The sequence below is a fragment of the Salvelinus alpinus genome, chromosome 2, assembly GCF_045679555.1.
Source record: "Salvelinus alpinus chromosome 2, SLU_Salpinus.1, whole genome shotgun sequence".
NCBI classification, from domain to species: domain Eukaryota; kingdom Metazoa; phylum Chordata; class Actinopteri; order Salmoniformes; family Salmonidae; genus Salvelinus; species Salvelinus alpinus.
Window position 1 is genome coordinate 51,061,265 of NC_092087.1, and position 15,532 is coordinate 51,076,796.

A 15,532-nucleotide genomic window follows, 5' to 3' on the forward strand; every position below is an offset into this window, starting at 1 on the left:
AACAGCAACAAAAACGTCGAACGTGCACATACGCTAAAGCGTGCGCGTTCATGATCCATTTGTAATTGACGTCATACTTACGCTCCTCAGGTTTGAGGAGTTAGCGAGGTAACTTTGGTCAACTCTTAGTTCGACTCAACTCAGGATAACCGCTCATTATATTGAAAACATTGACGTTTTCGTCATTTTTTTTTTTTAAATTTAACCTTGTTATCTAGATAAGTCAGTTAAGAACAACTTCTTATTTACAATGACAGCCTACCAAAAGGCCTCCTGCGGGTTAGGGCTGGGATTAAAAATATAGGACAAAACACACAACACGACAAGAGAGACACAAGATTCTCTCGTCTGATGAAACCAATATTGAACTCTTTGACCTGAATGCCAAGCGTCATGTCTGGAGGAAACCTGGCACCATCCCTACAGTGAAGCATGGTGGTGGCAGCATCATGCTGTGAGGATGTTTTTCAGCGGCAGGGACTGAGAGACAAGTCAGGATCGAGGAAAAGATGAACGGAGCAAAGTACAGAGATATCCTTGATGAAAACCTGCTCCAGAGCGCTCAGGACATCAGACTAGGGCGAAGACATGACTACAACACCATTAAGTTTGCCGATGCCACAACAGTCGTAGGCCTGATCACCGACAACGACGAGACAGCTATAGGGAGGAGGTCAGAGACCTGGTCGTGTGGTGCCAGGACAACAACCTCTCCCTCAACGTGATCAAGACAAAGGAGATGATTGTGGATTACAGGAAAAAGAGGACCGAGCACGCCCCCATTCTCATCGACGGGGCTGTAGTGGAGCAGGTTGAGAGCTTCAAGTTCCTTGGTGTCCACATCACCAACAAACTAACATGGTCCAAGCACACCAAGACAGCCGTGAAGAGAGCACGACAAAACCTATTCCCCCTCAGGAGACTGAAAAGATTTGGCATGGGTCCTCAGATCCTCAAAAGGTTCTAGAGCTGCACCATCGAGAGCATCCTGACTGGTTGCATCACTGCCTGGTATGGCAACTGCTCAGCCTGCGACGCAAGGCACTACAGAGGGTAGTGTGTACGGCCCAGTACATCCCTGGGGCCAAGCTTCCTGCCATCCAGGACCTCTATACCAGGCGGTGTCAAGCCCTAAAAATTGTCAGACTCCAGCCACGCTAGTCATAGACTGTTCTCTCTGCTACTGCATGGCAAGTGGTACCGGAGCGCCAAGTCTAGGTCCAAGAGGCTTCTAAACAGCTTCTACACCCAAGCCATAAGACTCCTGAACATCTAATCAAATGGCTACCCAGACTATTTGCATTTCCCCCCTCTTTTACACTGCTGCTACTCTCTTATCTATGCATAGTCACTTTAATAACTCTACCTACATGTACATATTACCTCAACTAATCGCTGCCCCGGCACATTGACTCTGTACCGGTACCCCCATATATAGCCTCGCTATTGTTATTTTACTACTGCTCTTTAATTATTTGTTACTTTAAAAAATAAATTAAGGTATTTTTCTTAAAACTACATTGTTGGTTAAGGGCTTGTAATTAAGTATTTCACTGTAATGTCTACACCTGTTGTGACAAATACTATTTGATTTGAGGTATACCTACCAACAGGACAATGACCCTAAGCACGCAGCCAAGACTTTGGGACAAGTCTCTGAATGTCCTTGAGTGGCCCAGCCAGAGCCCGGACTTGAACCTGATTGAAAATCTTTGGAGAAACCTGAAAATAGCTGTGCAGCAACGCTCCCCATCCAACCTGACAGAGCTTGAGAGGATCTGCAGAGAAGAATGGGAGAAACTCCCCAAATACAGGTGTGCCAAGCTTGTAGCGTCCTACCCTAGAAAACTCAAGGCTGTAAACGCTGCCAAAGGTGCTTCAACAAAGTACTGAATAATTATGTAAATGTGTTTTTTTGTTGTTTAAAAAATAAATAATTTAGCAAACATTTCTAAAAACCTGTTTTTGCTTTGTCATTATGGGGTATTGTGTGTAGATTGAGGGGGAAAAAAACAATTTCATCAATTTTAGAATAAGGCTGCAACATAACAAAATGTGGAAAAAGCAAGTCAGTGTCCCAACCGCGGGATGGTTGAGCTAATGTGCGCTAATGCGATTAGCATGAGGTTGTAAGTAACAAGACCATTTCCCAGGACATAGACATATCTGATATTGGCAGGAAGCTTAAATTCTTGTTAATCTAACTGCACTGTCCAATTTACAGTAGCTATTACAGTGAAACAATACCATGCTATTGTTTGAGGAGAGTGCAGAGTTATGAACTTGAAAGTTATTAATAAACCAATTAGGCACATTTTGGCAGTCTTGATACAACATTTTGAACATAAATGCAATGGTTCATTGGATCAGTCTAAAGATTTACACATGCACTGCTGCCATCTAGTGGCCAACATCTAAATTGCGCATTGGGCTGGAATAATACATTATGGCCTTTCTCTTGCATTTCAAAGATGGTCCAAAAAAATACCCAAAACTTTTTTTTCCCTTTGTTTTATCTTTTACCAGATCTAATGTGTTATTCTCCTACATTAATTTCACATTTCTACAAACTTCATATGACAAGGATTTGCTAGTAGAATGTCGACGTGATTCATGGTGATGGCTGCTTGTATAGTTTACTTGCTAAGATTTTGAAAGTATGACGTTGATATGATCAGTCCAATCAAAGCTACCGGTAGATATAACGTCATTTTATCTGTGGCGAATGACCTTGAGCCTTCTTGGATGGGCACTTCTAATGTAAATCTATGGCAGCACCCAAGGGGGATTCAACTTTCTAGCTCTCCCTGTAGATTTTGCAGTGACCTAGTGTCCCCATGAGTGACAGTACACTGAGCTAATCGCGACGCAACTAGAGTAGATTACCAATCCCTACACTCTGTATTTTCGTCTGGTTTGCCCCTCCACTGCAGAACGCACTGGGCTAAACTGAAACGTCTACATTTTGGAGCTGGCTTAAGAAAGCAAAAGAGTGACCATGATTGTATGCGGGTTTATTAACACTTTATTTGTATTTTGTTTTACATTGTTTGCAAACGGATATTTGACACGTATTAAGGCTAAAATAACATGCAAAACAGGCAACAAAAAAAGGTGGGGCTAGCTAAATGGGGCTCAAAACAGGAGGGGTTCTGCCCCACCTGCCCTGAATGACGGGTGCTCCAATGCAGTCTTGTGACTTGATATCGAGTATTATGCATCCATTTCATGTTGCGCCATACAGGATGTGCCGTTCCACAAGTAAATTACTCAATTTATGAGGTTGAGTAGTGCTTTACGTCTTTGCACTTCTCCAAATACCATTTTAGAGATTTGAAATTGTGTAGAAATGCAATAAATGAGCTTCAACACCCCACCCCCAAATAAAATATCACCCACCCCACTTTGCCATACCCTAGGTTTAGCTGAACTGATGCCACTGACGTAATTGTCACGAGAATACATAAAACAGTTGCATTTGGTATGTTCGCTATGTAGCCCTAGTGAATTATTGTTGTATGTTCCTTGACTCACCTTATGTTCTAGGGGAGCCACTGTACCAGCCTGCTCTAAACAGTTGTTAGCTCACGTGCCGACAGTTGCCGCTAATACACGCTAGCAGTTAATAAAGAATTTAGCTAGTCTCGTTCTTTCTACACTGAACAAAAATATAAAGGCAATGTGTAAAATGTTGGTCCCAGGTTTCATGAGCTGAAATACAAGATCCCAGAAATGTTCCATACCCACAAAAAGCTTCTCTCAAAATGTTGGGCACAAATTTGCTTACACCCATTTTAGTGAGCATTTTTCCTTTGCCAAGATAATCCATCCACCTGACAGGTGTGGCATATCAAGAAGATGATTAAACAGCATGATCATTACACAGGTGCCCCTTGTGCTGGGGACAATAAAATGCCACTCTAAAATGTGTAGTTGTGTCACACAACAAAATGCCATGGATGTCTCAAGTTTATGGAGCGTGCAATTGGCATGCTGACTGTAGGAATCTCCACCAGGGCTGTTGCCAGAGAATTGAATGTTCATGTCTCTACCATAAGCCGCCTCCAATGTTTTAGAGAATGTGGCAGTACATCCAGCCGGCCTCACAACCACAGACCACGTGTAACCACGCCAGCCCAAGATCTCTACATCCGGCTTCTCCACCTGGGGGATCGTCTGAGACCAGCCACCCGGACAGCTGAGGAAACTGTGGGTTTGCACAACAGAATAATTTCTGCAAACTGTCAGAAACCCTCTTAGGGAAGCTCATCTGCGTGCTCATCGTCCTCCCCAGGGTCTTGACTTGACTGCAGTTTGGCGTTGTAACCGACTTCAGTGGACAAATACTCACATTTGATGGCCACTGGCACATTGGAGAAGTGTGCTCTTCAAGGATGAATCCCGTTTTCAACTCTACCGGGCAGATGGCAGACAGCGTCATATGGGCGAGCGGTTTTCTGATGTCAACATTGTGAACAGAGTGCCCCATGGTGGCGGTGGGGTTATGGTATGGGCAGGTATAAGCTACGGACAACAAACACAATTGCATTTTATCGATGGCTATTTGAATGCAGAGATACCGTGATGAGATCCATTGCCCATTGTTGTGCCATTCATCCGCTGCCATCACCTGATATTAAAGTATGATAATGCACAGAGCCATGTCGCAAGGATCTGTACACAATTCCTGGAAGCTGAAAATGTCCCAGTTCTTTCATGGCCTGCATACTCACCAGACATGTCACCCATTGAGCATATTTGGAATGCTCTGGATCAACGTGTACGACAGGATGTTCCAGTTCCCGCCAATATCCAGCAACTTTGCACAGCCATTGAAGAGGAGTGGGACAACATTCCAAAAGGCCACAATCAACAGCCTGAACAACTCTATGCAAAGAATGTGTCGTGCTGCATGAGCCAAATGGTCACTCCAGATACTGACTGGTTCTACCTTTTTTTTAAGGTATCTGTGACCAACAAATGCATATCTGTATTCCCAGTACAGTATATTAGGGCCTAATGAATCTCTCAATTGACTGATTTCCTCATATGAACTGTAACTCAGTAAAATCTTTGAAACGATTGTGTTTATATTTTTGTTCATAACACAGTTCCTAGAGTTTCCCAGCCGTAGCCTGCCTAGGCTATAATAAAATTTGATTTGATTTGTCTATGCCTGTGATCAAAATCACAGGTAGGCATAACGTATTTTTTTTCAAATATGTATTATTGGCTCTGGCAGTGTTATTATCAACACTAGACAGACACATTTTAACTATACATGTCAGAAGAAGGTAGTGGGAGGCCCCTAAATGGCAGGTAATCCAAAGAAAGACGAGTAGGCGGCCGGTACGTTGCAATAAACTTTTAGTTAACTATTAACAGAATATATTTACAAAGGAATAGATGTCGGAGTAGTCAGCATAGTACATCAAGATGCACAACTGCAACGCGTTTTGACTAGTCTTCCTCAAGCAGTGGAGATCCATAGCGCCCACTAGCGTTTACCCAGGCTAGCTAGCTTTATAAAAGCCTGATTAGATCTAGCTTCAATCGTAGTATACCACTCTGGTTTGAGTGCCAGTGTGCAGAATAATTGAAATTACAAACCTAGCACCAAGTTGTTATGACAGTAAACATTGGCTCAAAAACTGAAGTTGTTGCCAGTAACACAGTAACTTATTAACCCTCGAGATAAACAGTATAGACAACTCTGCTAGGCCGAGTAAAATGATCGGAGTGAGGTGTTCTCTCATTTGTGTCTGAAAGTAACTAGCAAGCTAGCCAACGTTAGCCAGTTAATGGCAGTCAAGCGCCCAAGCTGAGGTCAGAAAGCTCAAATCAACCCTACTCCTCCGCCAGAGCATCCAGTGTGCGCTCTGAACGCTCCGAGAGCATATGGACAAACATTGGAGTTTGCAGCCAAGTGTACAAACAGATTTGAGGCCAGGCTACTTGTGGTGTTCACAGGTCCTAGAAGACTGGTTACTTAAGTAGTAGTAGGTGTAAGCAGTAGTGATGTAAAGTAACCAAGTAAACATACTTTTAAGTACTACTTAAGTCGTTTTGTGTGCTTTACTATTTATATTGGTTTACTTTTACTCCACTACATTCCTAAAGAAAATATATACTTTTACTACCATACATTTTCCAGAAGGTTGACATTTGTCATGAGTATTGTCCTGGAGGCAGAACGAAGCAATTTCCCCTTAGATAGGCCAGTTGCAATGTCAAAAATTGGCTATATTGTAAATATTCAGGAAAACTAAAAATGTGCTTTTTGGTCTTAATTCAAGGTTCGGGTTAGCAGTGTCGATAAGGTTAGGTTTTCAGATTTATGACTTGGTGGCTGTGACAGATGGGGCAGCTCTGCAGAGTGGTCACTCACAACAAGATTCATGATGAAAAAACGCTAACCTGCGCATTCTGTGTGAACACAAAAAGGCATTTTTCACACTGGCAGTTTCAAAGGGTTCTAAAATGGAACTGGGCATGGAACAAAACGTAGGTAGATCATATAACAGTACAGGTCAGGCTCTGATGTCAAAGTTAGTAATAGAATATGAACAGAACAGCCCATCTGCTTTGACTCGGGCAGCAAAAAAAAAAAGGCACCAATTATTATTTTATTTTTTGCTGACCACTCCACAACACTGGAAGTTTCTCGCCTTTACCCACAATGCTCAGGGAACAATCATCTCTTTGCATGGTTGTTGATGTGTCTAACAATTGCTACCAAACCATTGTGCTGCTGTACAAACAAAGTGAAAAACATACCATAGCTAGAATTTATATAATTATTTGTTTTCCAAACCATTGATAAAAACCACCAAGACACCTTATCAATAGTAACAGCCACACCATTGAAAAGATGTGCATGTTTAATCACATTGAAGAACTGCCAAATTATTCAGGAGGATACAGATTAAAAAAAAGAAAATTATAAAAACTTTCAGGAGCTACCAGGAACACCACATATCATTAAGACACCAAACTCCAGATTCGTCATATCAGACCAGCCCTTCCCAAGACTCTCATTGACTCTCAAAAAAAAAAAAAAAAAAAATTTTTTTGGGGGGGGGGGGGGGGGGGTTTAGACCCAATAATGTCCACAATGAAAAAAAGCAGGCTAGCACTTTTTGTTCTCTCAACCATCAACGTGTTCTATGTGGCTTGGCTTCTTGTGCCCCCCTCCCCAAAGAAGTCTGTCGTGTTCAAAGGAAATGTACAAGTTATCAGGAGGCTGAGGTTCACCTTTAGTTCAGAACAAGGTCTGGAGGTGGCCTGGCGTTTAGACGCTATGCTCACAGTCTAATAACGCATAATGGGATCTGGGGTGTTTTAGTATCTGCAGGCAAGTGGATCCTTCTGGGTTAAGGGCACAGTCATATATGTATTGGCAATATACAATCAATAGAAAGATCAAACTCTACATATGTCCTCAATGCCAGATTGTTCTTACAATAGGCCGAAGTGATTTTTGTCAACCTGCAACAATTGTTCGTTCACGAACTAGAACTAGATACAACCTCTGAGCGAAGTGCCAATTTTCAGTCACGTTCCTATGTACTGCTTTTCAGACCATCTCATAATGTTTCACAAGAGCCACTTGATTACCCGAAGATCAAGAATGCATTCTAAAGAGATCTCCCCATGATTAACAGAGGAGATCAAGACTGTTGAATTCTATAAAAGAGATCTCCCCTTGATTACCAGAGCACGATCAAGACTGTTGTATTTTAAAGAAATCTTTTGTCATCTTCAAAAAGTAATCTTGAAGCGTGAATCGACTGGCTGCTTGGTTGGGAAAGGGCAGAGATACTTTTCTGTGCAAGATTCACACATGAAACGGAGAGCATCATCATGGCACTTCAAAAATACCTGTAGACTCATACACACAGATCAGTAGTCAAAAGGGTCGATGCAAGGTGAAAACATAGCTACAATGAAGTACAATTAGAACATAAAATATCACCATAACGAATTTGGTTCATATCTAACTGGTAAGACGTTTAATCTTCTGACCTGTTCTTGGAAGATTCCTATGCATGACACAAGGGGGAGGCCAAAACACACTCAGATCAGCATGAATGTGTGACGAGTCAGACAAACACTACTCATAGTTGATAGTGAAGCATGAACTCCAATAAATGAGGGGAGTAAAATGACCACAAACAACAAAATCAAATATTTTCTTCTACAGATTTCATCCTCCAGTGAGCCTGTCTCCAGCAAAGGCCATCCGTCATTTTGGGATTTGCTCATTGCTCAGGGACGCCAAAAGTACACTGGGTCTGAAAAAGGTGCCCATCTGTCACATAAAACATCTATTGCACAAACGTTTTGGTTGCAGAACAACCTAAAACTAACATTTCAATTTATCTCGTCTCTCTGTCCAGTCTATCGACCCCAATAGGGACCATTTCAAAGCACCATCATTTTGCTTGCTTATAATTTTTTCTTCATATTGATCTCATTATTAAATATCACTGTACTTTTTAAATAAGTCAATATCTAATGTTGGTGTGTGTGCGTCTGTGCAGTTTGTCACATCTCTGTGCCATTGGGTGCTTGTATGCGTTTGGACAGGTTTTATATTTCCTGCAAAATAATTGACAATCTCTTCTCCACTGGCCTTGCAGTCTGTTCCAGTGCAGGAGGAGCCAACAGGCAGTAGGAACAGTTAATTACTGTTAATGCACTTCCTAAAACAGAAAACAAAGAAAGAGAATCCAAAAAAAAGGACACCAAGAAAAAATGAAATGAATGCGTGTCCTTTCTAACAGAGACAAATGAACAAGCAAAGTAACAGCATAGAAAAGATGAGATCTGTGAAAGCCAGTCGCAGGAATAGGGCACTTCTTGGAGTCAGTTCTCTCTTCTGCGATGATGCGCATTTGCGTTTTTAGGTTCTGCCGCCGGTCGGTCAGTAAGTCACACATGGGCCGCTTGGCATCCCCTCCCACCATTTTGTAGGCCTGCTCTAAATAGCAGATGATGGCAGCTTAGTTAGCTGGGAGTGTCAGTGTTAACTGTTAATCTGTAGAAAGTAGAGAGCCTGGCTAGTGGTTCCTCACAGTTCTGGGTCCATTGGTCCTTTGTCCCCTCCAAGTCCCACCCACAGAGTCACTGCACACTGCCAAAGTGCTGTTCAGCATCGAGTCACCTCTATATGTTCCTATGGGAAGTTCAAGCCTCCTTCAAACCACCACGGAGCACACACACACGGTGATCGACAGACAAGGTAAAACGGGCATGTGGTCAGCATAAACCAACCCCCTCAATTCACAGGTGCTCATTTGTGTCCATTTGCCCACTGCCCCACACTCTAGGAACATAAGGTCTTATTTCTCACTTATGGAAGTGTATGTGTTCACTATCTTTCTTGGAGTCTCTCTTTTGGAGTCACTGTGTGTGAGTGGGCCAGAGTGGGGTCATGAGCGGACGTCATAGCTACATTGGGTGGGGTGGGAGTTCTCCCCTCTGTGCTGTAACTAGGTTGGGGCATGGGGACTGTGTGTGTTTAGGGGTGGAGGGGCGGGTGGTACTGGAAGGAAGCAAGCCTGGGGCCAGAGGGTGGACGGTTGGGGGGCTCAACTGGCTGAGGCGTGGGACATGAGGTCCTCCAGAGCCTTGTCCTGGTCGTTGTTGTGCAGCAGCAGCACCTCCTTGATGGTGTCCTTCTCAAAGCCCATCTCACAGAACCGCGTCATCAGCGATAGGAACTCCAAGGCCTGAGGAAATCATGAAAAATATGCATTGTAATTGGGAATTCTTGTTACGGACTGTTTATGTACAATTTAACTAAAAAAAATTGAATAAACAAAGTTTGTTAAAAACATTTCAAAAGAATGTTGGAGGAGAGCAGTAGATGCTTGGTGTATCCAAGTTCAGGGAAAACTGGAAGTGAATCCTACCTTAGGCCACTCGACATTTGTGTTCAAACACATCACAGATAAGAGTCAATAGCTGGCTATCAGCATCTTTGTTTCTGCATGTTGAGTGCATCTGTATAAACATGCATATCTGTGTGTGTGTATGTGTGAGAGAGAGAGACTGTGGGTGGACTCACCTTCTCTTCAGAGTTCTGGAACATATCTAAGCACTCCTCTATTGCACTAGGATCAAATCCCCGCTCACAAAGACGCGCGTGAGTAAACAGGTACTCCAGCACCTGGGTCACAGGATGACAGATATTGTTGCTCTTTAGGTATGGGCTTCCTGTGTAAGCCCAGACTTTATCTGCTAGCTAAGGGACGGATCAACAATTACAGAATGGTTACTTGAAGGAAAATGGGGGAGGGTCATGTAATTTGTAATTGATGAAATTTCTGTTTTAGGCTATATAGATGTGCGCCTGATGCCGCCCCTCATCTCTGATTCGCCGCTGGGTGCACAATACAAGTGTGCCTTTTGGCTATTTAATGTGGTCTCAATCAAATTATCCATAGCCTACAGGCTACGAAGTGTATGCTCAGAGAAGCACAGAACAAAGTTATAATATTTCTAAGATACAGTGCCTTCAGAAAGTATTCACACCCCTTGACTTATTTCACATTGTTGTTTTACAGCCTAAATAGATTTTTTCCCTCTCACCCATCTACACACACAATATCCCGTAATGACAAAGTGAAAACATATTGAGAAATGTTTGCTAAATTAGAGAAAATTAAATACAGAAATGTCATTTAAATAAGCATTCAAACCCCTTTGCTATGACGCTCCAAATTGAGCTCAGGTGCATCCAATTTCCTTTGATGATCCTTGAGACGTCACTACAACTTGATTGGAATCCACCTGTGGCCAATTCAATTCTTTGGACATGATTTAGAAAGAAACACCTGTCTATTTAAGATCCCACAGTTGACAGTGCATGTCAGAGCAGAAACTATACCAAGTCCATACATATTTGAGATATAATTGTGATGAGGCATATTTGAGGAAGGGTATAAAACAATTGAGTGTTGAAAGTTTCAGTGGTCTCCATTTGGAAATGGGGAAAAAATATGGAACTACCCAGACTCTGCCAAGAGCTGGCCGTCTGACCAAACTGAGCAACTGTGCAAGGAGGACCTTGGTCAGCGAGGTGACCAAGAACCCAATGACCACTCTGACAGAACTAGAGTTCCTTGGCTGAGATGTGAGAACCTGCCAGAAGAATGACCGTCTCTACAGCACTTCACCAATCTGGGCTTTATGGGAGTGGCCACTCATGAGAAAAAGACATATGACAGCACGCCTGGAGTTTGCAAAAAGGCACGTGGAAGACTCTGAGCATAAGACAAAAGATTGTGGTCTGATGAGACCAACATTTTACTCTTTGGCCTAAATGCAAAGCACTATGTCTGGACAAAACCAGGCACAGCTCATCACCTGTCTAACACCATCCCTATTGTGAAGCATGGTGGTGGCAGCATCATGCTATTGCAGGGTTTCCCATACTCTGGCCTCGGGACCCCAAGGGGTACTTTTTAGTATTTTTGTCCCAGGCATTTTTCTCACCCACGTACTATAAATCTTATTACTCACTTTTGAGACATGCTACTATTTAGCAATTTTTTCAGTGAACTTACATGCATTTGAAAAAAAGGACAGCCGAGTATAAAAAGTTGAATTCCCCATACCACTATTAAATATAAAAGGAACGTCAGTTTCACTCCTTTTAGTGGAATACTTATGGTTATCCCGAACCAAGTTAAAGTAGTTATAGGTACCATACTGTGGACAATCTTACGTACAAGACAATTTCATTTGAGAGACTCTCTCCTCCACTTTGAGCCATCTGAGGCATTCTAAGTGTGAATGGTCAAGAGTATGTGCTGGAAGTTTAAGAATAATCCTGACTAATTTGATCGGAGAGATCTGAAGTTTATTTTTAATTATCTTGTGGGCACTATTGTACCAGAAAGAGCATGTATAGTTTTAGTGGCAATGAACAAGATCCACTGCCAATGCCACCATTACATTCTTATCCAGATATTTAGAGGTTCTTGCCAAAAACCTAATTTTATGGTTCACTTTGGAGATAACCATCTGACAGTTGAGAGCATGGCACAAGAAGTTATTTAGCACACATCCAAGATAATTAACTGAGTATTTTGCTGTGACTATATCACCTACTACCCCCTGAAAATCAGGGGATTCCCTCAGTTTCACTTTGGACCCATACAAGATGGGTCCAATAAGTGACAGCTTATTGTAATATAGCCATTTACTGACATTCAGAAGTTAAGCACTGAGGGCTTCCTCAAACACATTTTTGTCAAACAGTGCAGAATCATCTGCATAGGGGAAAAGGTCACATGTACAAGCAGTTTTCAGATCATTTATATTGAACAGAAATGGACCCAGCACACTCCTTTCCGGCACACCGCAGTTCAAGATTTTTGGGTTTAGACAGGGTCCCATCCATATCCACCATCTGTTTTCTTCCTAGTAGAAACATATATCTACAATAACCATACCACAAAATTTCCAGCCAGATGTGGTCAGTTAGATACATTGCATTCGGACAGTATTCAGACCCCTTGACATTTTCCACATTGTTACATTACAGCCTTATTCTAAAAAATATGTTTTTATTCCCCTCAATCTACACACAATACCCCATAATGACAAAGCAAAAACAGGTTTAGACATTTTTGCAAATGTATTAAAAATGTAAAACTTAAATATCACATTTGCATAAGCATTCAGACCTTTTACTCTGTACTTCGTTGGAGAACCTTTGGCAGCGATTACAGCCTCGAGTCTTCTTGGGTATGACGCTACAAGCTTTGGACACCTGTATTTGGGGAGTTTCTCCCATTCTTCTCTCCAGATCCTCTCAATCTCTGTCAGGTTGGACGGGAAAAGTCGCTGCACACCTATTTTCAGGTCTCTGCAGAGATGTTTGATCGGGTTCAAGTCCGGGCTCTGGCTGGGCCGTTCAAGGACATTCAGAGACTTGTCCCGAAGCCACTCCTGCGTCGTCTTGGCTGTGTGCTTAGGGTCGTTGTACTGTTGGAACCGTCGCCCCAATCTGAGGTCCTTGGCCCCCTGGAGCAGGTTTTCATCAAGGATCTCTGTACTTTGCTCTGTTCATCTTTCCCTCAATCCTGACTAGTCTCCCAGTCTCCACAGCATGACGCTGCCACCATCATGCTTCACCGTAGGGATGGTGCTTGGTTTCCTGCAGACATGACGCTTGGCATTCAGGCCATAGAGTTCAATCTCTTCGGCCTGAATGTTTCATCAGTTTCATCAGACCAGAGAATCTTGTTGATCATGGTCTGAGAGTCTTTACCTGCCTTTTGACAAATGTGGTCTGTCATATGCATTTTACTGAGGAGTGGCTTCCGTCTGGCCACTCTAACATAAAGGCCTGATTGGTGGAGTGCTGCAGCGATGATTGTACTTCTGGAAGATTCTCCAGAGGAACTCTGGAGCTCTGTCAAAGTGACCATCGGGTTCTTGGTCACCTTCCTGACCAAGGCCCTTCTCCCCCAATTGCTCAGTTTAGCTGGGCAGCCAGCTCTAGGAAGAGTCTTGGTGGTTCCAAACTTCTTCTATTTAAGAATGATGGAGGCACTGTGTTCTTGGGGACCTTCAATGCTGTTGAACATTTTTGCTACCCTTCCCCAGATCTGTGCCGCTACACAATCTTGTCTCGGAGCTCTACGGACAATTCCTTTGACCTCATGGTTTGGTTTTTGCTCTGACATGCACTGTCAACTGTGGGACCTTATCTAGACAGTCTCATAGCAAAGGGTCTGAATAATTATGTAAATAAGGTTTGTTTTTTAATAGATTTTCAAATATTTCTAAAAACCTGTTTTCACTTTATTATGGGGATTTGTGTGTAGCATGATATTTAAAAAAATAAAAAAAATAATTCAGAGTAAGGCTGTAACGTAGAAAAAGTCAAGGTGTGTGAATACTTTCCGAATGTACTGTATAGTAGGCAAGTGTCGGTGGAATGGGATTTCCTGAAGCCAGATTGGAGCTCATATAGTAGGTATTGTAAGGAAATATGACTCAATCTGCTCAAACAATCTTTTCCATGACCTTCGATAAAATACACAGGATTGAGACAGATCATAGGAACTAAAATCGGCCTAACTTACTCCCTTTTTTATACAGAAGAATGACCCTTGCAAGTTTTAGTTCACTGGGGAAAATCCCGAGTTCAATAGACAGATTTACAAAATGTGAGTTACTCAGGGGGTGATAATTACCATAGCATCCCTTAAATCTGTCAGGAATGTTGTCAAGGCTAGTTGCTTTGAAATAGTCAAGTTCTTTCAGCTTCTTTAGCACAGCTGACTCAGATGCTTTTTCATTTGAAAAAGTATCTACTTGAATCCCCTGCTGTGAGTAAAACTGCTGGACTTGACTCTCCCCATAACCGGATTGACTAGGTAACTTGCTAACTAATGTATTAGCTATACCCAAGACGACTCAAAGCGGTTATCACCGCCAAAGATGCTTCTTCAAAGTATTGACTCAGGGATGTGAATACTTACGTAAATTAGATATTTCTGTATTTCATTTATAATACATTTACAAAAATTTCTAAAAACAGTTTGCACTGTCATTATGGTGTAATGTGTCTGAATCCATTTAAGCCATTTGGAATTCAGGCTGTAACAAAATGTGGAATAAGTCGAGTATGAATACTTTCTGAAGGCACTGTATGTACATAAAAAGGTAGGTATATAGTGACTAGGCAACACGATAGATGTGTGTTATTATTTACATTAGCCCAAAAACGTTGTTTTTTTTGTGTGTTATTATATTACAGCCGGAAAGTATTTCGCTACACCCTCAATAACATCTGCTAAATATGTGACCAATAAAATTTGATTTGCATCTGTTATCCTGAAGTCTAAGAAGCAGCAGATCTGTTCTATGTACGCTATGCTTCCTGTTTTTAAGTTTTGTTTTTGCGTCTTTTACTTCCGGTCTTGTACATCAGGTCCAAACAGCTTAAAATACAATATTTTTGGTTAAGGAAAATATTTCCCACCGGTTTAGACTGTACAATGATTTTCTACACTATACTTGCTGTTTTCGTCACAAACTGAAATTAGGCAAACTATTAGAATTTTAGCAACCAGGAAATGGCGGCGCGATTTCTGCATAGTGCATCTTTAATCTATTTTGAATTCAGGCTGTAATACAACAAAATGTGGAATAAATCAAGGGGTGTGAATACTTTCTGAAGGCACTATGTGACTGAAACGTGCTTGTCCCACCTAGCCATCATAACTCCAGGTAAAAGAAAAACAATTAAACACCCTTCCAAACGTAAAAAATATATTTTCACATCACGATCCCCCCGGTACTGTAAAAAAAAGTGCACATTCTCCACCTACACTAAACTACCTCAACATGTTTATGACCACAAATAACAATAATAGTAGTGACCCTGTGTTTATAAAACGCGGATATCGACTTTGCCCTTTTCAGCGTACTTTGTGGCACAGTCGCAGGGCTACGGGCCAGAAAGTTGAGGGATTCGCAGACCACCAGACAAGCTCGCTGGCTCTCC

At 42.1% G+C, this 15,532-nt stretch overlaps 1 protein-coding gene across 1 annotated transcript in view; it reads right to left on the reverse strand.

Annotated features, from left to right (window-relative positions):
• Window positions 1–8,687: 8,687 nt before the first annotated feature.
• LOC139564469 (ubiquitin-associated protein 1-like) overlaps window positions 8,688–15,532 on the reverse strand; it is a 34,856-nt gene continuing 28,011 nt past the window's right edge. The window contains exons 6-7 of the mRNA XM_071384013.1: window positions 10,073–10,174; window positions 8,688–9,734 (exon numbers count right to left, since the gene is read on the reverse strand). Coding sequence (XP_071240114.1) covers window positions 9,594–9,734; window positions 10,073–10,174 — 243 coding nt within the window. The 3' untranslated portion in view covers window positions 8,688–9,593. The remainder of the gene's footprint in view (window positions 9,735–10,072; window positions 10,175–15,532) is intronic.